We start from the raw sequence: 23,250 nt of genomic DNA, 5'->3' as shown, positions 1-23,250 counted from the left end.
TACTGAAAGAATTGTAAAAACCTTTCACTAGGAGTGCCCTCATTCAGATGTTTTCCAAAGGGAGAGCTGGATTTGTTCAGGAGCCGGCACTACTTTCCTTACAGTGCCGACCACAGCAGTTGTTGTTCTTTACTGGTTGGAGGTCTCATGTTCTGCAAGATGTTTATAGAGGAGCCTGCAGATAGCAGACTGTGTTCTGTACCAGATGCTCATATTTAAGACAGGGTTTCGTGGTCACTGATATTCCCTTTCTTTCTTTCCTTGAGCTATCAGTTTTGGGAGAACTGTGGTGTTTTTGCCTCAGTTGAAGGAAGGTTGTTTATGAGATTAAGCTGGCTACTATGTAAGTTTAAACTGTCCAGGGAAGAAGAGGGCAAATCCCTCTCTTATCAGGAAAATCAGTGGCATGTAAGTGAGAATTGGGAAGTAACAAGAAAAAATTCACTGAACCCATGCCCACTATAGCCGTGAATGATATCCCTTGAGTGGAAAAGACACCTGAGTCTTTCATTGGCTCATTGTCTCACTTTCTGAAAAACACTACTGAACTTACATGCACCACATGCTTATACCACTTATCTGTCAGAAAGTAAGGGCACATCTACAAATAACACCTAGTGCCTATGACCATACACTGCAGTGGGGACATGGGGAAGAAAGACCTAAAAAAAACCTTTTAAACCAGTGTCATAAGTGCAGAAGGTAAAATAACCTATATTTAATAAACATTTACTATATACTGAGTCCTAAGCTAAAAAATTACATGTATTATTTCATTTAATCTTCACAATAAACTTCTGAAATGGGGACAATTACCACAGCTGCCTGCAGGTGATAAATCTCAGCTAATGAGAGACAGAGCTGAGGGATAAGAACCCAGGTCTGTGTGACTCCAAAACACATCCTGTTACCAGAATGCTGTACCACTGTCTGGGTGATGTGAAGTTATAAGCCGAATATTGTGCGGGCCTCCAGAGGCAGCAGCTAATTGGGGCAGTGGGGGAAGAGTAGCAGGGAAGACTTTGAACTACTCTTTAATTCTACTTTATGTCTTCTTTTGACTTATTATTACACATGCCTCTTTTTTTAGTCACTGCTGTTAACATTCAAATATAAAAACTGTAATCAGAATGACCTTCAAATAATATTATACAATTTCATGTGTGGTAAGAAGTTTCCGCAGTTTCCTCCCTTCCATCCATTGTGGCACTATCACACATTTTGTTTTTACACCTATACATTGTTACTAATTTTGCTTTAGATTAAAATTGCTCTTTTAGAGCTATTGAAAATAAGAACATTTTTATTTTATTGTCATTTATTTCACTTATGATGCTCTCTTTCTGTACATCCAACTTTCTAACTTATAGCATATTTCTTGTCCCTAAAGAACTTTCTTAAACAAGTCTGTGTGTAGGTCTTTTGACAATGAATTATCAGTTTTATTTGTTGAAGAAAGTATTCGCTTTCATTTTTGAAAGATATATTCCCTGGGCATAGAATAGTATGTTGACAGCTCCCACCCCCACCCCTGCTTTAGTACTTTAAAACATTATGCCCTTATTTTTCTTATGAAAGCTTTCTGTAATTTCTACTTACGTTTTTCGCTGTATAATGTGTCTTTTTCTTTTTTGGCTGCCTTCATAATTTTCTCTTTACCTTTTTTTTCTAGCAGTGTGATTATGATGGGCCTAAGTTGTTGTACAGAACTTGTCATTTGTTTATTCATTTGTTTGCTTGTTTTGGTATTTGTCATCCTTGATGTTATCTGATCTGAAATCTGTGGCTTGGTGTCAGTCATTATTTTGGAAATTTCCTAGTTATTACCTCTTCAAATACTTCTTTGGCCTGTTCTCTTTCTCTTATCTTTCTGAGGTTCAAAACATGCACGCATGAGTACCCTATTGTTCTACAGCTCTTGGATACTCTAATGTCTTCTTTTTTCAATTCACTGAGATTTATTTTTGTGTTTCACTTTAGGTTGTTTCTCTTGACCTATCTTCAAGGTCATTGGTTCTCTCCGTGACTGTGTTAGTGTGGTGACCTACTGAAAGCATTCTGTATCTGTTACTGTATTTTCCTTTTTTATCATTTTCATTTGAGTCTTTCTTTTAGTTGTCATCTTCCTGCTGAAATTTCCCATCTAATCTTCTTTTCCATTACAGCCTTTAATATAATTAATGTGTCATTTCTAGGTCTTGCTCTGATTATTGCTTTGTCTTTTAGGAGTATATTCTTTCTTGCCTTTTCATAGCCTCGTAACTTTTTGTTCAAAGCTGGTCATCTTATAGAGTACTACAGAGAATAAAGTAACTGGAGTTCATGCAAGGGACTGAGCATGCCTTTCCACCGTTGGATTTTTAATGCAAGAATATGAGTTAATCTAGTTGGGAAGTTGGCCAGGTTGGGGTTTTGCTGTTGCTCTGGTTTCCTCAGGGCACCGCAGGCAGGCTTCCAAAATCCCAGAGGGAAGCCTGTGTTTAGGTTGTGAGTTGGTTTGCCAGAGCAGTGTCTGCTCCATCCTCAGCTATAAGTCTGCATTCTCCTGTCTGTCGCTATAGCTGTGGGTCCAGTAGGTGCTTCTTCCGCTTGTTCAGGAGTGGGGTCTAGTTGTTGTCATTCTCTTCCCCTAGAGGCAGTGCATCTTCACCAATGCCCTAAAGAGCAGAGTTGATGCACCTTTCCTCCCCGGACTAAAATTTGTGCTTCCAAGGAGAGATCGGAGAACAGGTCTGACAGAGCTTGCTGCCGACCCCCAGGTGTGCTGCTTTCTTCCTGCAAGCCTGTACCACTTCATACGTTTTCTTAGGGTTCCCTTCAGTCTTCTCCATGATCAGCTAATGGAGTTCATGAAGAAGGGACTTGCAATTCCTATGGTCCCAGGAGCATCACAGTGTCCCACTAACCCACATTTGTCTGTCATAGTTCATCAACTCTTTTGGCCAAACTCTGCCTACCAGGGTCTGGTTGCATCCACCCCAGGCAAGTGATTACTTACTGTTTCCTCTCTCTCTCTCTGAAGGTGTCTGTCTCTTCTTCAGTTGTGGGCTAGGACACCACCTAGTTGTGGACTAGGACATCACCTAGTTCTCCAATGGATTGAAAACGCAAATCATTAGTTTGAAGTATGTCTGGCTTGCTTTTTATTTTAAGAGTGGGTGGAATGCTCTTTTCAGCTCTGTGTGTCCCAAAGAATGGGCCAGAAGCCCTTTGGACTACTTTTTAATTTTACATGGACTATTCTGATGCACATGACAAAAACGCAAAACGATGGTTCCCACTTGGAACATAGCCATAGCCAGAGCAAACAGTGGTGGTAGGTCTCTTCCTTTTGTACTTCTCCCCTGCTTGCTGTTGCTTGAGTCTGCTTGGCTTGTTCCCATGCTCCTTTTCTCCATACAAGGAACAAGATGGCTGCCAGAAGCCCTCTTCCCACAGCAACCATGGTGGAAGTAACTCCTGCGCCTATCTTCTGTAACTGGGGTCTGCTTACTCCTCTGTCACTCACCATGTACCAAGGACACTAGTAGACTATGGCTGGCCCAGTATGGACCACGTGCCTACCGCAGTGGTCAAGGTCAGGGCATGTGCTGTATTAACAGCTCCTGCAATGGCTTTGTATGACCTCTTATATAAGTGTGTGACATTTTCTTCAGCTATGCTTTTAAATTTATTTTTACAACCTAGATGTCTGTTAGCAGTGAGTGACTCAATAGATTGTCTATCCAACCAATGGAGTATTATGCAGCTATTTAGATGTGAGGTAGGGCAATGTATACCAAAGTTAAAGATGTCTATAAGATAAGTAGGAAAACTAAGTTTCGGAACAGTATATAATGCTAATTCAATTTAAATAAAAAGGACACACACATGCACATGTATTACACATATATATGTGTAGAAAATTCTGGAAAGGAGACCTCCTCAACCAACCATTAACTGTGGCTGGTACTAGAAGTTCTGAATGGAGTGAGTAACAAGACCTTTTACTTTACAATTCTGAACTACTTGGTATTTTTAAAGTGAGATTGTATTATTATATTTGTATCAAAATACCATACATTTTGAAAGTTTAGATGCTTCAAGCAGAAAGTTTCCATTATATGAAACATCACTATATGAATCACTTTATTTGTATGTGTACTAGTTGATTAAATATTTTCACATAAACTCCCAGAAGAGAACATAAGTTAGATATCCAGTAGATGTGTGGGAGATGGGACAAACAGATGGCCATGCAAAAAAGACTGCCTCATGGCTATGTATATGAGCATTATTTGTGTCTCTTATTAAAATGCTGTGTGGGTAAAAGCAGCATGTGCCTTGCTAGGAGACTTAGGAACTTAATCTCCCTTCCAAAGGCAGTGTTGACCACCTATAGGATTTCAGTGAACCTTTGAGAGGAAGGAAACTCCCAGAAACAGAATCCAGAAAGCTGCCTTTTCTCCACAGAGAATAAAAGTCTAAATAAAATCCAAAACGATGAGAAACCTGGATTGCATATAGAGTAGTTGGGTGAAGGTTAGAATAAGGAATTGAAAAAAAGGCAGAGGCCCTGGCCGGTTGGCTCAGCGGTAGAGCGCCGGCCTAGCGTGCAGGGGACCCGGGTTCGATTCCCAGCCAGGGCACATAGGAGAAGCGCTCATTTGCTTCTCCACCCCCTCCCTCCTTCCTCTCTGTTTCTCTCTTCCCCTCCCGCAGCCAAGGCTCCATTGGAGCAAAGATGGCCCGGGCGCTGGGGATGGCTCCTTGGCCTCTGCCCCAGGCGCTAGAGTGGCTCTGGTCACGGCAGAGTGATGCCCCGGAGGGGCAGAGCATCGCCCCCTGGTGGGCAGAGCGTCACCCCTGGTGGGCGTGCCGGGTGGATCCTGGTCGGGTGCATGCGGGTGTCTGTCTGACTGTCTCTCCCCGTTTCCAGCTTCAGAAAAATACAAAAAAAAAAGAAAAAGAAAAAAAGGCAGAGTGTACGCATAAACTATATTATTTTCACCACTTCCTTGCAAGGTCATTTTGGGCAGGATGCTTCAAGAACAAAGGTAACAAACACCCTCTCACCAGTTATTTTCATCACCTGACTCTTGTCTGTCCGAGTCCGCCCTTACCTCCTTCCTCAGCAGCTCACTCACCTACCCACAATGAGAAATGGACACGGACACAGGTTTTCATTCTGGACTGCAGCATCCCTGCCTCTTGGTAGACTGTACCATTTCAGTGTGCAGTGATGACTTCATCTGCATTTATGTGTACACTAATGAGCAGTTATGAAATATGACCCTAACTAATATTTTCTGTCATGTTCTCCTAGGGGTCTGAATGTGTCTGGCTGCATAAGATCTGCTAATTAGAGTCAGGGCAGGCTGCATTTTCCTTTATTAGCTCCCATTCATTTGCCTGAATAGCTATCCCCTGCTGGGAACTCTCATCCCTGCATTAGCCCCTTTTTTCTTTTTAGTCAACAGTTTTTCAAACTGTACTTCACAAATAATGAACTATTACCCTCATTGTTTTCTCCTTTATTCCTCCTTAAGGGTTCTATTTTCACTTTATCCTTGTAGGTTAGATACCTCCTTAATACCTCTTGCTTGAAATTTTCTGCTGTTATTTTACGTTTTATTATTAGATATGATGTTTACTGCAATATAATGCTCATATTCCTCATCAGGTTTAAGAAAAAAAAATTTTATTACTGGGTAGTGAGGAATTTTACTCTTGAGTGAGAGTTGAATTTATTTTCCAACATTATTCCTGTATCAAATGAGCATTATATAATTTTTCTTTTTTTACTTTATTCATTTTTAAAACATACTGACATTTTTCTAATATTAAAATATTATGAGATGAACCAATTTTGATCATATGTTTTGTACATTTAGAGATTCATTTTGTAAATATTTTAATGAGGAATTCTGCATTTATATTAATGGGTGAACATCTATATTTTCTCTTTTTATAATATTCTTGATCATTTTTTATATTAAAAATACTCTCCCAATATAAACTGTGAAGTTTTTCTAAGATGTTCATATGAACTACTTTAGCTGAATCCTGCTTTTTGTCATTTATTTTTAAATATTTTGTAATTTTGACTATCATTTATTTTTGGATAATTTAGTGTTGTGTTTGCTCTTATATCCAGAGGCAAACTTTGTAGCTATTATCATTATTGTTGTTTTGTCCTCTTTTTACTGTGGACTTTTAATTTAATTGCAAAGCAATTTGCATGATATTATTTCTTAGCATTGTAGTTTAGTAAGTCATATGTTATAAATTTCCATATGCTTAAAAATTATATTCTTTTTCTTTGGTTAACTGCAAGGTTCTAATACACATCTCTGTTAGACAAAGTTTGTTGATTCTGTTGATATCTGTTGGTCAGATATTTTACATGTTTATTTACTTATTAAGAAGCTCTGGCTGGTTGGCTCAGTGGTAGAGTGTCAGCCTGGCATGTGGATGTCCTGGGTTGGATTCATGGTCAGAGCACACAGGAGAAGCGCCCATCTGCTTCTCCACCCCTCCACCTCTCCCTTCTCTCTCTCTCTCTCTCTCTTCTTCTCCCACAGCCATGGTTCCATTGGAGCAAGTTGGTCCTGGTTGCTAAAAATGTCTTCTTCATGGCTTCGCCTCAGGCACTAAATCAGCTCTGGTACTGAGCAACGGAGCAATAGCCCCCAGGTGGGCAGAGCATTGCCCTGGTTGGGCAGGTGCCCCAGTGGATCCTGGTTGGGGCACATATGGGAGTCTGTCTCTCTGCCTCCCTGCTTCTCACTTAAGAAAAATTAAATAAATTTATAAATAAATAAATAAATAAATTTAATAAACTATCATTTTGTGAGATGCGTGTCTTAAAATATTTCCTAATTTTAGGACCCTAATTCCATTTTTATTCTGGATATCTTCAACTTGTGTGGTTAAGTATATACATTCCAGTTATTTTATCTTCCTGGTGATTCTTCCCTTTTATCACTAACCCCAGTTCTTGTTTTTGTTTTTGTTTTTTGAGATTAAAATTTAATTTTGTCTACCATGGCCTGATAGCTCAGTTAGAGTGTCATCCTGATATGCAAAGGTTGCAGGTTCGATCCCTGGTCGGGGCATGTACAGGAACAGGTCCATGTTCCTGTCTTTCACTCTTTCCCTTCCTCTCTCTCTAAAGTCAATCAATAAATTTTTTTAATTCTATATTATCTAATATTAATATACGTAAGCAAGCCTTCTTTGTATTAGGATTTACCTGTTTTTTTTAATTCTTTTATCTAAAACCTAAGTCATTTTAATATTTCTTATAAAAGCATCTACATATAAAAGCAAGATTTTCTTTTTAATACAGATTGAGACTCTGTATATTTTAATGAGCAGGTTTACATTTGCTGTAATTACTGATGTGTTTTGTTCTGTATTTCTGACTTTTCTTGGATTCCCACCACCACTGCTTTCCTGACTTTTATTGAATGGAGTGGACTTTCTTAGATCCCCATCCTCCCCTAGTGCTTTGGAAACGAAATATTGTGTTTCTACTCCTTTAAATATTTATTTATGTGTTTATTTATTTGAGAGAGGAGAGACAGAGGGAGAGAAAAGGGGGGGGGGGGGAGCAGGAAGCATCAACTCCCATATGTGCCTTGACCAGGCAAGCCCAGGGTTTTGTTTTTGTTTTTGTTTTTTTATTATTAATTTTAATGGGGTGACATTGATAAATCAGGGTACATATGTTCATAGAAAACATCTCCAAATTATTTTGACATTTGATTATGTTGCATACCCTTCACCCAAAGTCAGATTGTCTTCTGTCACCTTCTATCTGGTTTTCTTTGTGTCCCTCCCCTCCCCCAACCCCTCTCTCCTTCCTCCCCCCCCTCCCCCGTTACCATCACATTTTTGTCCATGTCTCTGAGTCTCATTTTTATGTCCCATCTATGTATGGAATTACATAGTTCTTAGTTTTTTCTGATTTACTTATGTTATCAAGGTCCATCCATGTTGTTGTAAATGATCCGATGAAGCCCAGGGTTTTGAACCGGCAACCTCAGCATTCGTTCCAGGTCGACACTAGTCCTTTAATGCAGTGAATTTATTTTGATCCATTCCTTCTTGAACATTTTCCTACTCCCCATACCTCTACCTTTGCCTCAAAATGTCTGATAGTTTCCTCACATGTTTTTGCTCCTGGCTTCACCCACATCTGAATTTGTTACTAACCTGTCCACCCTTTACCTCCAAGTGTCCCCCATCTTTTCTGTTCCTCCTCATAGCTCCAGAGCCTTCTCTATCTCACTGTCTCTCAAGTAGAATTCAGCTCCCCTTTAATACGGCAGCTGGTTCCCAGAGCTACTCACCTGTCCTTTCAAATTCCAACCTTGGTAATTACAAAGTTTGTGTCAACTTTTCTGAAGAAGGAAACTAGCTGAATCTGACAACAAAATGCAATAAATAAATAAATAAATGGCAAGTGACAACTAATGTGGGAGACCTGTAGAGCTGAAGTAGGAAGAAGGGGTGCCCCTGGGGCTGGGAGTAAGGGTCCCACTCCAATCAAGTAAGAAAACATGCATGCAGATCTCTTAGACAAGGCCCAGTGTAGGCACGTTCAACAAATGGCAAATCATTTTCCTTGAGGAAGGGACCCAAAGGAGAAATGGTATATTCCTGTTCCAGAAGGTGAGAGTGAGGAAGTGTGTTGGGGTCATCTATATTTAGTGACACTCTCTTAAGATGGTTGTGGATTTATGCAGATTGAGTCTATAGAAGAGATATAGCAGCATCTCTGTATTTCTATATGTATATGCTTTATTGGAAAGATATTTCCAAAATAAGTCTTTTGAAATAAGAGCATTTGTGGTGTTTTTCTTTGGGCAACAGCCAGAATGATGACACTGTAACTTCCTTTACTCTGTATAGTTTTGTTTTGTATTTTTTTCCCAGCAGAAAAGTCCCAAATGACTGTTTTATCATCATACTTAGGTAACTTGTAAAGCTAATTATGCTTTAACAAGGCTGAGATTTAAGATCTTGAGAGCAGACTATTAGGAATAAGATAACATTCACAAAAGCAAAGGTCTCAAACTGTCAGAAGATGCAAGTTTATAGCTAAGCTGGATGGGATTTCTGTTTAAAAACGTCAGTGTAATGTTACATTGCATTGGCAGTGCTTAATGGAAAGGTGTCGGTAGTGTAGTTTTATTAAGTCTTATCTTAAGTGTTTTATTATATTTCAAAATGAATATGAAGTGATAAAATACCCCCTAATTTTTGTGCACAGTGTATTTTATACACAGTGGCCTAATGTGATGCCTGCTGTATTCTTCATACACACTTGTAATTGATGATGGAGATGCAGGTTTCCTTTTGTGCTTAGACATTACTTTCTGATGTTACAAAATTTACAGGTTTTCACCTGATTTTACCCTTGAAGAGAAGGACGAAGTATAATGGAAAAAGATGAAGTTGAGACTTTTTTAGCCTGGATCACACATTCAGGATTAAAACATGTAAGCCATATCAATCTTCACGGAACTTTGCATTCAGGAAGCACAGGTGACCTGATGGCCTGTCTTTTCAAGATCCTCCTGAGTGTTATCCATGCTTGCAGGGTGGTATTGTATTTTGTTAATGGGATTTTATACTGGAAAGGGCATTCCAGGACACAGCAGAGCCCTTCATCACTGTGCTCATGGAGAAGAGGTCCCTGATCATGGCTACAGCCACAAACTGTCACATCCACACTTCTGACCCTATCCCTTTGCTGTCAGCAGGAAGGCCTAAGTAGAGGTTTGCTAGCTGCTGTCCTTCACAAAGGCTCGTGGGCTCCAGGAGATACAGTACGGGATGGGGGTAAAAATATCAGCAGATGGAGAGTCAAGAATTTTGGCCTCTGGTTACCCAGGAGCCAGTGACTCCCTGTCTGTCCTAAGCAGCCCACATAGCCTCCCTGCATCTGGTTTCCTCCTCTAAAGAATAGAAGGACCCAAACTTGGTGAGTTTTAGTGGTTTGGGAGGCTTTAGAATTTCCTGATTGTGAACGAAGTTCAACCTCAAGATAAGATTTGTCTGAGTGTTTATTTATCAAACTCTCATATTGCACTTATAGTTGCCAAGCATGGCTCTAAGTCCTTAACAACAATGAAGTCATTTAATCCTCAGTCGACACTGTGAGGAGGTACTATTATCATCCCACACTAGGTGTGAGCTGGGGTTCAAACCCAGGCAGCATACTGTCAAGCCCATGCTCTTAAACATTCGCTATGTTGACATCTGACATGTCTACAGCACATGCTTTGCCTGGTGGGCTTCGTGGACAAGCACTGAATACTGTGCTATGGACAAATCATAGATACATAAAGAACTGGCATTCAGCCTAACCAGGCGGTGGCGCAGTGGATAGAGCGTCAGACTGGGATGCGGAAGAACCCAGGTTCGAGACCTCAAGGTCGCCAGCTTGAGCGCGGGCTCAACTGGTTTGAGCAAAAGCTCACCAGCTTGGACCCAAGGTCGCTGACTCGAGCAAGGGGTCACTCAGTCTGCTGAAGGCCCACGGTCAAGGCACATATGAGAAAGCAATCAATGAACAACTAAGGTGTCGCAACAAAAAACTGATGATTGATGCTTCTCATCTCTCTCCGTTCCTGTCTGTCTGTCCCTATCTATCCCTCTCTCTGACTCTCTCTCTGTATCTGTAAAAAACAACAACAAAAAGAACTGGCATTCAGGTGAACTGGCCCCTTCCCCGATTGAGGATAGTAGCGTCTGTTTTATGAAATCTTTACAAAGCTTATATTTTGCTCTTTGCAATGTTTGTGAAGAAGACTGAAGCAGAGGGAGAAACAGGAAAAGAACAGGGACACCGGGCCCTTAGCTGTGATTAGAGCGTCAGAGTGCATGTCTCTGATTGCTGGTTTTGCTTATGTGTAAATACAAGCTGCTGTGCTAAGCAAAAAAATAATTGTAATAGATTCATTTAATCATAATGCAGCACAGTTGAACTTGTTAGAGCTTTAAACTTGCAGAGGAGGCTTTCCCTGGGACTGCCTGTCTGATTGTAGTTGCTGCACCTGACCTACTTATCAGCTTTTTCAGAAGGTGGATTAAAAACCTCTCAGGATATAGTAGTACCCTGAAAACCCAACAGGAGTAACTTTACATAACTTATTCATTTTTAGGGTATTTGAGGGGTCATACATCACCTAAGGTAATCTTGTTGATGCTTGCAATTTTTACCTAGGCATGAGTCACAGCTTAATTCTTAATAAATAGACTCAGGATTCTTAGCAGGGCCAACCAGAAGCTTTCAAACCCAGAGGTATTTTGTCTTAATAGACTTTGGTTAGACATACATGAGCAAGTTAATGCAGAATACACCATTTCTCAGGTGTGCTCTGGAATCATGTGTTTGAATGTCTTCTCTTTTGTAATTAGCCTTTTCCTTCTGTGGTTGGGTTAACAGTGGGGATAACAAGAAATAATAGTGGCCTTTAGAAGAAATCTTTTAACAGAAGTGAGTCAAGCATTTGAGTCTGTGTTCAAGCTGTCAGTGTCTAAGTCTGTACATGTCCCTTATGGACTCGTAAAAAATGTGCTGGGAGAAAATTTTTTTATGCAAACCTAAGAGATGTGACCTGAAACTGACATTACAGAACACACCCCTGTTTTCAGATTGTTAGGCTCTCCAAGGCACTGGGAGCTGTGGGGTCCTATCCAAAGTGGATTCAGGAAGCCTAAACCAGCACAGGATGAAAATGGAATCGGCCTCTCAGAAAGATCTGGGAAGTCAGTCCTGGGTGGTTGATGGAAAAGGAAAGGAAGTGAGAAGTCATTAGCAAAACAAACATCCAGTTTTCTTTCCTGGAAGTCATATGCTATTTCAGTTCTCAAATCCAATCATATCATCTCTCTCCTCCATTTCTTTCCTTTTTTTTACCCTCCCTTTGTTCTCCCTTTCTCTGTTTCTTTCCTGTCTCTTTCTGTCCATCTCTGTCTCTGTCTCTCTCCCTCCCTTCCATGCTCACTTTCTCCTTTTTTCTCTGTCACTGTCCTCATCCCTTCTCTTTATTTCTCTCATTCTTCATCACCAAGTCTTAGAGCCCTTGGTGGATACATTTAGACCCTGGGGTTCTATACATAGCCATTTTAGAAGTGCATGCAACTTCTAAAAATGCTGTGTTAGCTGTGTCTTTGAGAGAACTTTTATCTTTGGTTTTTCTTGTATGTTTAATCCTACTTTAAAGTTTTTCTCTAAAACCAGGATATTTGTGTGACTATGATAGGATGAGAAAAGCTAGAGGAAAATTCAGAGAGGATTCTGGTTAGTCTTGTGTCACCTCATTGCACTTCTGTAAAGCAACTCGGAGGAACCTCGTCTTTCAGTTCCAAAGTCATAAGGTTGGCCTTTCACTGAAGGGCTGGGTTATCCTGGTTCCTTGACTCTTTCCCTACTGGTTCTATTTACCAGCCTTTGTCTTCTTGTCATTGTAGTCTTCTGATGTTCTATGTAACACCTAATGAGCCGAATTAAGAATTCTGAGCTTTTTTCCTCATTCTACTTCATAGCCTTGATGAGTGTGTTTTATTGTCTTCTTTGCTAGCCAGTCTAGGCACACCCAGTCTGGAAACATTTCCTATGGATGAAGAGTGTAGGTGGAGTTTGGGGGAACATACTGGTAGTATACGTACTGACTCCATGTAGAAGGGCCAGTAGCAGGCTTTGGCGTCTGGGATTTGTCCATTCATTCTACCATAAGGCAGAGGTCTGCAGCGAGGGCAGTCTGTTCTGCCCCCTCCTCTGCACATTGTATCCAAATCTCCAGACAGGACCGCTGAGCACGTTTGCTCTTTGAGTTCATTCCTAGTCCACAGAAGGTTTCTTCTTTCCATCCCTGCTTCTCCCCAGAATGCGTTTTCTCCTGGGCTGGCTTGTCTAGATCGGCAATCTCCACATGTTCTAACTTTTAACTCATGCTATGGAGCTATTTTCCCAACAAGAGCAACTGAAGAGCTAAGATGAACCTGAACAGTGTCCATGACAATAAGTGTTTGTATGAAGCTCCTGTGAATGACCTAATACAAAGGAGGACAGACCAGACTGTGAGTATTTCTCTAAGAAAGGCAAAGAGATACACCAGGTCAATCTATTGGCTGAAATAATCAACCTGGCGCGATTAAACTACACTAGGCTTTCTTCTGATCACCTTGTGGCTATTTTAAAATATCTGTATGCAGCTGCCTTGTGTGTAGGACAAAGGGAGGTAAGAATAAGAGGGCCACAGTGCTTTCCCGCCCCTTCCTGACTGTAACACGTGTGTGCTCGTTCAATGACCTTGACCCCACTGCCACTGTGGTTATCACCTCTGATGAATCTTTTTCTCCTTTTGCTTTCAGCTTGAGGACCTGCTTCAGAAGTTACAGTTCGTCATGGCGTATGTGGCTCCATGGCAGATGGCTTGGGGTTCTTCGTTTCACGTGTTTGCTCAGCTTTTTGCAATACCCCGTATCCTTTCTGCTGCTATTTCCATCACAGCTCACGATGCATGCTTTTCATTGAACCCTGGCAGTGAGAGGACTTTAAAGTCTTTTCGATCACATTGTAATAGGGAGGGGGAGGCACTCTGGATTCCCTTTAGATCATTTAGCTTTAAAAGATGGCTCCTAATTTTGAACTCTTCCTGCCTCTTAATGCATAGTCAAGAATTACTATATTTTTCCTGATCCTTCCATTTCCCAGGCCCAGATCTGCATTAAGATATCCTGTCTTTTAAATGGAAAATTACTGCTTCAATGATTCTGTTGACTTGTGCAAAATAGCACAAATCTATTTGCTATATTTAAACCTTGGGGATAGGGTTGTTGTATTCGCTGTTATTATAGATTAAATGACATCGTATTATGATATAATTTCATTGTTAAATACTTAATAATATTCAGAAACCCAGTATTAGGTGCAAACAGAATTACCCCACCCTTTTGAAGCCAAAAAATAATAATAATTTGTGGTTTTGTTTTGCAGTTGCTATTAGCCAAGCAACCTAGTTCTATCATTTATGGTTTCATTTGATTTCCTTGTGTGTAATTGTTTTAATTTACTTCAAAATAAATTTGAGCTGCTACTTCTAAAGATCACTTTGATACAGTAAAGTGTGCATGTGGAGAGAGAGAACACATGTGTGCCTGTGCATGTCTGTATGCATGCATGTGTATGCGTGTACACATGTGTGTTGTGGGGAAAGGGGAAGAGAAAGGAGAGGGTGTGTATGGGTTGGTAGGGAGAAGGAGAGAGAGACAGGAATAAAAAACACTCTTGAAAGGAGAGATTAAACAAAAATATCTTTGACTCAGTCCTAAAATTTGCCTGCAAAGGTTTTCCTGATTGAATACTTTCTAAATGTTTGTTTCCCAAAATGTGGTCAGGGGTTACTTGCATTTGAATCCTTGGGAAGGGGTTGCTAAATAAGATTTCTGAGCAGGGCACATACTTTTAACATCACAATTCAGGGCAGGAGCCTGGGATCGCCATCTTCACAAGCCCCCCACCCTTGCTGATTCAGACGCCCTTGTGTGTGACACCAGCCCTAGACCTTGGCATTCTATCTGAGAGTGCCCTTTGCTAGTTTCAAGGAGTGCTAAGCTTTCTCTTGTGTGAACATTTGTAAGGAGTCTCTAGGGTCTGAACTTTGTGTACAGTCATAAAAACATACTTGGGATCATCATTATGTGATACTATATTCTAGATTTCTTTTTTATTGATTTTAATTTGTTGTGTTTACCTAGTTACAAGTGTTCCCTGGAATATATCTCCCTCCCTCCCTCACCCCTCTGTTCTCCTTGATACCCCCTTTGCCCCCTCTCCCACCACCTTCCCCTTTCCTCCATGATTTACTATCCTACCCTCTATCTCTCTGTGTTACGTGTATATACTTTTGCTAATGTCTTTTCTTTCTTTGATCCCCTCCTCTCATCCCCTTTCCCTCTGACTGCTTTCTCTCTGAACTCTTTGATCCATTCTCTGCCTCTCTTCTGTTCCTCAGTTCACATTGTTCATTGGATTCCTCATATGAGTAAGGTCATATGATATTTTTCTTTCTCTGCCTGACTTATTTCAGTTAGCATAATAGACTCCAGGTCCATCCATGTTGTCGCAAAGGGTAAGAATTCTTTCTTTTTCACAGCTGTGTAGTATTCCATTGTGTATATGTACCTCTGCTTTTTAATCCACTCGTCCACTGACGGACACTTGGGCTGTTTCTAGATCTTGGCTATTGTAAACAATGCTGCAATAAACATGGAGGGGTATTTCTTCTTCTGAGTCAGTGATTTGTACTCTTAGGATATATTCCTAGAAGTGTGATAGCTGGGTTAAAAGGCAGTTTCATTTTTAATTTTTTGAGGAATCTCTATACTTTTTTCCACAGTGACTGCACCAGTCTGCATTCCCACCAGCAGTGCAGGAGGGTTCCCTTCTTTTTACACCCTCTCCAGCACTTACTATGTGTTGTTTTGTTGATGAGCGCTATTCTGACTGTTGTGAGGTAGTATCTTATTGTGGTTTCTCTAATGATTAGTGATGTTGAACATTTTTTCATATGCCCATTGGCCATTTGTATGTCCTCTTTGGAGAAGTGCCTATGTTTTCTTCCAAGATAATCATGGCTTCACGACTTACATTCAAGTATTTTATCTATTTTGAGTTTATTTTTGTGAATGGTATAATTTGGTGGTCTAGTTTCATTTTTTTTGCATGTATTTCTCCAATTTTTCCAGCACCATTTATTAAGGAGTCTGTCATTACTCCATTGTATGTTATTACCTCCTTTGTCAAATATCAATTGTCCATAAAGGTATGGGTTTATTTCTGTGTTCTGTGTTCTGTTCCATTGATCTGTATGCCTGTTCTTATGCCAGTACCAAGCTGTTTTGAGTACAATGGTCTTGTAGTATAACTTGATATCAGGAAGTTTGATATCCCCTGCTTTATTTTTCTTTTTCAAGATTACTGAGGCTAGTCGTGTTCTTTTTTGATTCCATATACTATTTTGGAATATTTGCTCTATATCTTTGAAGTATGAGATTAGTATTTTAATAGGAATTGCATTGAATTTATAGATTGCTTTGGGTAGTATAGACATTTTAATGTTTATTCTTCCTAACCATGAACACAGTATATGCTTCCACTTCTTTGTATCTTCCTTGATTTCTTTTATCAATGTTTTATAATTTTCCAAAAACAGGTCTCCTCCTTGGTTAAATTTACTCCTAGGTACTTTATTTTTTTGGTTGCAGTTGTGAAGGGGATTGTTTCCTTAATTTCTCTTTCAGACAGTTCACTGTTGGTGTATATAAATGCCAGATTTCTGAATATTGATTTTATGTCCTGCAACCTTGCTGAATTCATTTATCAGGTCCAGTAGTTTTTTGACTGAGACTTTAGGGTTTTCTATGTACAGTATCAAGTCATCAACAAATAATGAAAGTTTTACTTCTTCTTTTCCAATTTGGATGCCTTTTATTTCTTCTTCTTGTCTGATGGCTGTAAATAGGACTTCCAGAATTATGTTGAATAAGAGTGGTGAAAGGAGTTACCCCTGCCTTGTTCCTGTTCTTAAGGGGATTACTTTTAATTTTTGCCCATTGAGTATGATGTTGGTTGTGGGTCTGTCATAGACGGGCTTTATCCTATTGAGGTATGTTCCCTGTATTCCCACTTTGCTGAGAGTTTTGGTCATAAATGGGTGCTGGATTTTATCAAATTCTTTTTCTGCATCTATTGATATCATCATGTGGTTTTTATCCTTCCTTTTGTTTATGTGATGAATCATGTTGATTGATATGCAAATATTATACCAGCCTTGCCTCCCCAGAATAAATCCTACTTGATCATGATGTATGATTTTTTTCATGTATTGCTGGATTTGATTTGCTAATATTTTGTTGAGAATTTTAGCATTTAAGTTCATCAGGGAAATTGGCCTGTAGTTTTCTTTCTTTGTAGTGTCTTTGCCTGGTTTTAGAATGAGGATTATGTTTGCCTCCTAAAACTTCCAAAGGAGTTTGGGAGTCTTCCCTTCTCTTGAATTTTTTGAAATAGCTTGAGAAGGATAGGAGTTAGTTCTTTTTTGAATATTTGGTATAATTTGCCTGTGAAGCCATCAGGCCCAAGACTTTTGTTTGTTGGGAGTTTTTTGATAACTGTTTCAATCTCATTTGTTATAATTGGTATGTTTAGGTTCTCTGATTCTTCTAGATTGATTTTTGAATGATTATATGTTCAAGAAATTTATCCATTTCATCTAGGTTATCCAATTTTTTAGCATACAGTTCATCATAGTATTTTCTTACAATCCTTTGAATTTCTGCTGTGTCAAGTTGTTACTTCTTCACTGTCATTTTTAATTTTATTTATTTGAGTCCTCTCTCTTTTTTTCTTGGTGGGTCTGGTTAAAGGTTTATCAACTTTGTTTACCTTTTCAAAGAACCAGCTGTTGGTTTTATTCGTCCTCTGTATTGTTTTTTTTTCCCCTCTATGTCATTTATTTCCACTCTCATCTTTATTATTACCTTTCTTCTACTTCCTCTGGGCTTTAGTTGCTGTTCTTTTTTCTAGTTCTTTTAGATGTAGGGTTAAGTTGTTAATTTGAGCTTTTTCTTGCTGCTTAAGGAATGCCTGTAATGCTATGAACTTCCCTCTCAGGACTGCTTTTGCTGTGTCCCATAAATGTAGTTGTTGTATGTTCATTTTCATTTGTTTTAAGAAGTTTTTTATTTCTTCTTTGATCTCGTTGTTAACCTATTCATTATTTAATAGCATGCTATTTAGTCTCAAAGTGTTTAAATCTTTTTTAGTTTTTTCATTGTAGTTGATTTTCAGTTTCATGCCGTTGTGATCAGAGAAGATGCTTGATATGATTTCTATCTTCTTATATTTATTAAGACTTGTTTTGTATCCTAACATATGGTCTATCCTAGAGAATGTACCATGAGCACTTGAGAAGAATATATATTCTGCAGCTTTGGGGTGAAAGGTTCTGAAGATATCTATTAAATCCACTTGATCTAGTGTGTCATTTAAGGCCGCTATTTCTTTAATTTTCTGTCTGGAAATTCTATTCATTGATGTTAGTGGGATATTAAAATCTTCTACTGTTATACTGTTGCTCTTGATCTCGCCCTTTTTGTCCATCAAAATCTTTTTTATATATTTAGGTGCTCCTATATTAGGCACATATATATTTATAATAGTTATATCTTTCTGTTGTAATGGTCCTTTTATCATTATGTAGAGACCTTCTTTATCTCTTACTATAACCTTTGTTTTAAAGTTTATTTTGTCAGATATTAGTATAGTTACCCCAGATTTTTTTCCTTTCTGTTTGCGTGAAATAGTTTTTTTCCATCCCTTTACTCTCAGTCTATGTGCATCTTTTGTTTTAAGGTGTGTCTCTTGTAGACAGCATATGTACGGGTCCTGTTTTCTTATCCATGCAGCTACCCTATGTCTTTGATTGGAGCATTTAATCCATTTACATTTCAGGTTATTATTGATATGTAGTTTATTGCCATTTTATTCTTTAACTCTGTAATCCTCTTTTTCTCAATTTCTTTTTTCCTTTGCTCTTTTTACAGCAAGCCCCTTATTTCCTGCAGTACTGGTTTGGTTGTAATGAATTTCTTGAGTTTTTTGTTTGTTTGTTTGGGAAGCTTTTTATTTCTCCTTCAATTTTATATAACTTTTGTTAAGGACTTCATTAATTTTTCAGAGAGGAGAGAGAGAAAGAGGGAAAGAGGAATAGAGAGCAAAAGAGAGAAAGGGGAGGAGCAGGAAGCATGAGCTCTCATATGTGCCTTGACCAGGCAAGCCCAGGGTTTCAAACCTGCAACCTCAGTGTTCCAGGTCAATGCTTTATCCACTGCGCCACCACAAGTCAGGCCATTTCTCCTTCAATTTTAAATGATAATCTTGCTGGATAAAGAAGTCTTGGTTGTAGGGTCTTGTTTTGCATTACTTTGAATATTTTTTGCCATTCCCTTCTGTACTCAAGTGTTTCTGTTGAAAAGTCAGATGTCATCCTTATGGGGGCCCCTCTATAGATAATTGACTTCTTTTCTCTTGCTTCTTTTAGTACTTTTTCTTTATCTCTTAACTCTGTGTAAAGCCAGTAGCCACGGCCACCATCATAGCTGCCTGGCTCATACAGGTTCGCATTTGATTTGGACAGAAGGTATTGAAACAACAGAGCCAAGAATTGGTGGGCCATTAGTTTTAATCCTAGCTTGCACCCAGCGGGCAAGAAATACACACAGTAGGAAAACACTTCCCTTTCCATTCAAGGCTCCAAAAGCCACTGACTTATCCAAGTTTCCTAGAATCAAAGGTTTTCACCTCTGTTCCCCATCTCCTTCTCTCTGCACAAACTCTGCACAAACTGGCTTCTCCTTCAGCACTCTGCCATCTTAGTTGCTTCCCCTCTCCTCCATGTGGCCTTTCTCTGCTCTCCCCTCCAATGCTAATTTCAGGAACTGAGAGAGAGCAAGCTCCCGGTCTGCCCCCATTTTATAGTGTAGAAATCAAAACCTTTAATCCAATATACAAACAAGGAAGTCTCTGATACAAAGTCACGTAAGTTGGGAAAAGCTTAATCTTAAAACTAAGCCTTAGAGAATATCAATCATGCCTGCTTACAGCCTGTCCCCCACACCCAATGCAAACTATAAGTGAGCAAACCTATATATCATGTTTACAAACTTATTTGACCAACACTTTGGTATTATAATTATGATGTGTCTTGATGTAGGCCTCATTGGGTTTCTCTTTACTGAGACTCTGTGCTTCTTGAACTTGTATGACTTTTTCCTTCATCAATTTAGGAAAGCTTTCAGCTATCGTTTCTTCAAACAGGTTCTCTATCCCTTGTTCTCTCTATTCTCCTTCAGGAACCCCTATGATGTGGATGTTATTTTTCTTCATATTGTCACAGAGTTCTCTTATAGTTTCTTCAGACTTTTTGAGCCTCTTTTTTCTTTTTGCTGCTCTGTTTCTGTTTTTATTTTTCCTGTCCTCTAAGCACTGATTTGATCGTCTGCTTCATCTAGCCTGCTGTTGATTCCTTCTAGTGTGGTCATCATTTCTGATATTGTAATTGTCATTTCTGTTTGATTTTTTTTTTTATGATTTCAATGTCCTTTTTGATGCTTGCAATTTCTTTAGGTGCTCATTAAGTCCATGCATTGTAGCTCTGAGATCCTTAAGCATCCTCACAATCATTATTTTAAACTTTGCATCCAGTAGTTTGGTTACTTCCATCTCGTTCAGTTCTTTTTCTGGGGATTTCTCATGTTGATTCATATGGATTACATTTCTCTGTCTTCCCATTTTTTCTGTGTGCAATTTGCAAGCTTGTTGGGTTTGTTTAGCTGAGGTTGGTACAGGGAATGCGGCCCCTCCCCCAGGGCTTTATCCTTCAGTCTCTGCTGGTTGCTTGGATTTTAATTCTCCCTAACAAGTTGAGCTGCTTAAAAGTCTTAACTTCCCTGCTGTTTGTTTGCTGAGCCCAGCAGGGAACTTCTGTGTTTAGGATGGGAGTAGTGGGCATATCTTGCTCTTTGGCCCCAGTTGAAACTCTATCCAGGCCAGAGGAATGCAGTGAGTATGACCTCTGAAAACCAGAAGCAATGGTCTGGCCAGTTACTCTCCGGGGGGCAGGGCGTGTTCTCCTTATCAGAAGGGGGAGGTGTAGCTCAGGTCTCCCCAGAAACCTGAGTCACTGCCTCTCCCCTTTTACTTCCTCCTTTTCAAACTGCCTTTCATGCTCATTGGAGCTGCAGAGCTTTTTGGAGGTCAATTGGCTCCATGCTAGGCTTGTTCTGGACAGAGGGAGTGATCCTCCCCCTGCCTATGGATGCTTCAATATTGGAGAATGACTCAGCACAGGTATTCTCCTCATTACTGTTTGTACCTCTGTGCCTTGATCTCCCCACTCTCTTCATGTAAGACCAGTCCTCTGAGCCCTCCTCATCCCAGAGCTCCAGGCAAGTGGCTGTGAGTGAGATTGTCTATGCTCACCCTTTAAGGCTGCAACTTCTTTGCAAACCATTTCCTGCAGACAGAAACCCCGCTCTTCTCCACACCCAATGCTGTCAGCCTCTCTCCTCCAGTCTCTGGATCTCTAGGCTGGGGCTTTGGTCCTGGGGCTGAGGACCCCCACCTCTCAGGGTCTCTCTCCCTGCAATAAGAATCCCTCTGGACTATCAGCCACCCCTCGCTCCTGGGAGCAGGGGAGCCCCCACTGCATCCCCGCACTTCCTACCAGGCTCGGTGTGGTTTCTTCTGTGCTCCATGGTTTTCGAGTCCTGTTCTTTTAGTCCAAAGTTGATTTTTCATGATGACTGTTCTTAAATTAATTTGTAATTCAGTTTGGTCCTGGGAGGTAGCAGTTTGTATGTCTTCCTACTCCACTGCCATTTTGAAATCCCTAGATTTTTTTTTTAATTTTGAAAATTTCTCACCTCCAGATTTATGTTAAAAACACCTTTTTTTAAGCATACCAAGAGCTAGCCTCACAATGCACATTGTTCTATGTTCCTATTCTTAGACTACACTGGTTTTTCTAACGGTTTTCCAAGATTATTTGGCAGAACAAGCTAAGGAAGGAAAAGTGGCGAAGTGCATGTGCACCTCCCTTTTCCTTAACTACAATCATTTTCTGTCACACCAGTAATTTGTTTTTTTCTAAACAGTCCTTTCAAACCACAACAGTGAGGTGAAAGAGTTAAGTGGTTCTTATTTATTTTTGAAGTGTGTCTAAGGTATCCTGTCTAGAATTTAAAGCCTGTTTATTAAATGGAAGTTATTAGATTGATGCCCAACTGCAAATCAGGGTTTGCAATTGCAAACTAGGTTTTAAAGCCTAAAGTTATGAGTCCCCCTTTCATCCTATGTCCGGTCTCAGGTAGATCCGTAGTACTTCCTGTGGCTCCTTATGCCTGGTAAGAAGAGTGTAGTGATGCTGGTTGCTCCTGGTGGTTTCATAGCTGAATTAGGACCAGTGTGGGATACATAACTTTCAATTACCTGTCCTATGTGCATGTTGGGCGTTCTCACACCAGCACAGCTTGTCTGGCATTTAGTATTTCCTAAAGAATAAAAGCAACATTAGCATACATCTCAGGTGGCACAGAGTGCATGCTAAATCTAAGAACTTTCATGATGGGCAAACTCATTCTCTTAAGAAATTCAAAACATTTGAGATACAGGTTCTATTGGGCATTTTATAATTCTGTTTTGGAATATTCAGCCAATCCCCACACTTTGTTCCTTAAACTCTCTTTGGTGACATCCATGTCCTCCCTTCAGAGGAACCTTGGAACCTGACACAGCAGCTGTGTGCTGGCTGGCAGGCCTGCAGCTCTCCTCCCGTTATCCAAGGACACCTTCCCACCCTTGATCAGCTTTAAGGGTAGACATTGCCAGGTGGAGTCCAGCATCATGCTGAGCAGGGTATAATGGGATAAATAGGAAATGAGATATATGGGTCATCAAGACAAAGCTGTGAGTTTTCTAAATGTCAGCCCTTGATTTTGAGTAATTTTGAAAAGTTAATTATTTTATCACTCTATTAAAAAGCTGTTGGTTCCATCCTGTCACTGCTAGGGGACTACTTTGCTCTGTTTTGGAATTGAATTAGCTTTCAGACCAGTGGGACACTGTTTAGTAAATTGTTTTTTCTGGTTTTAGCATGCTTTCTCCCTTGGTAGCCTCCATCAGTTTCTGAGCCTGTAAACTCAAGGGAAAGATGAGAATATTCACTCTTTAATATGTGTAGAGACCATGCAATACCATTGTCTTCTAATAATTAGACAGACTTTGCCAGCTTATCTCTGTCAAATATGTATGATGACTGCTTTCTACTCCCTTTGAGCTTCTACTGATTTTCTTTTAACTTTAAGTATTGACATTGATGTTGTCATTTTAAATGTACTCATATACAAAGAGGCTCGGAAAGATGTTACCATTGACCTGTTAGGTTGGCCTCTTGGCTCTCTTGGTGAGAAATAGTCTGCTGTCTCAGAGTCCCTGTCCCATGACACTGCCTTAGCTGTAACGGTCACAGTCTTACATAGTAACCCCGAGCGTACTATATTTATTGATTGTCCCAAAATAAAATCACCTCTGAGGCCATCTCTTCATTTCTGCCCTACCTCTGACTTGTTAAATGTCCTTTTCTTAGCTACCACAGTAAACTTATTTAGAGTCTAACACTGCTTTCCTCG

At 39.8% G+C, this 23,250-nt stretch overlaps 1 protein-coding gene across 3 annotated transcripts in view; it reads left to right on the top strand.

Moving 5' to 3' along the window:
• PCNX2 (pecanex 2) overlaps positions 1-23,250 on the top strand; it is a 344,351-nt gene that overhangs the window by 200,504 nt on the left and 120,597 nt on the right. For all 3 annotated transcript variants that reach the window (XM_066383295.1, XM_066383286.1, XM_066383277.1), the window contains one exon: positions 13,372-13,480. In XM_066383295.1, coding sequence (XP_066239392.1) covers positions 13,372-13,480 — 109 coding nt within the window. The remainder of the gene's footprint in view (positions 1-13,371; positions 13,481-23,250) is intronic.

This window comes from Saccopteryx leptura, chromosome 1, assembly GCF_036850995.1.
Source record: "Saccopteryx leptura isolate mSacLep1 chromosome 1, mSacLep1_pri_phased_curated, whole genome shotgun sequence".
NCBI classification, from domain to species: domain Eukaryota; kingdom Metazoa; phylum Chordata; class Mammalia; order Chiroptera; family Emballonuridae; genus Saccopteryx; species Saccopteryx leptura.
The sequence above is the reverse complement of the archived record's forward strand: the minus strand, read 5'-3'. Positions and strand labels throughout refer to the sequence as shown.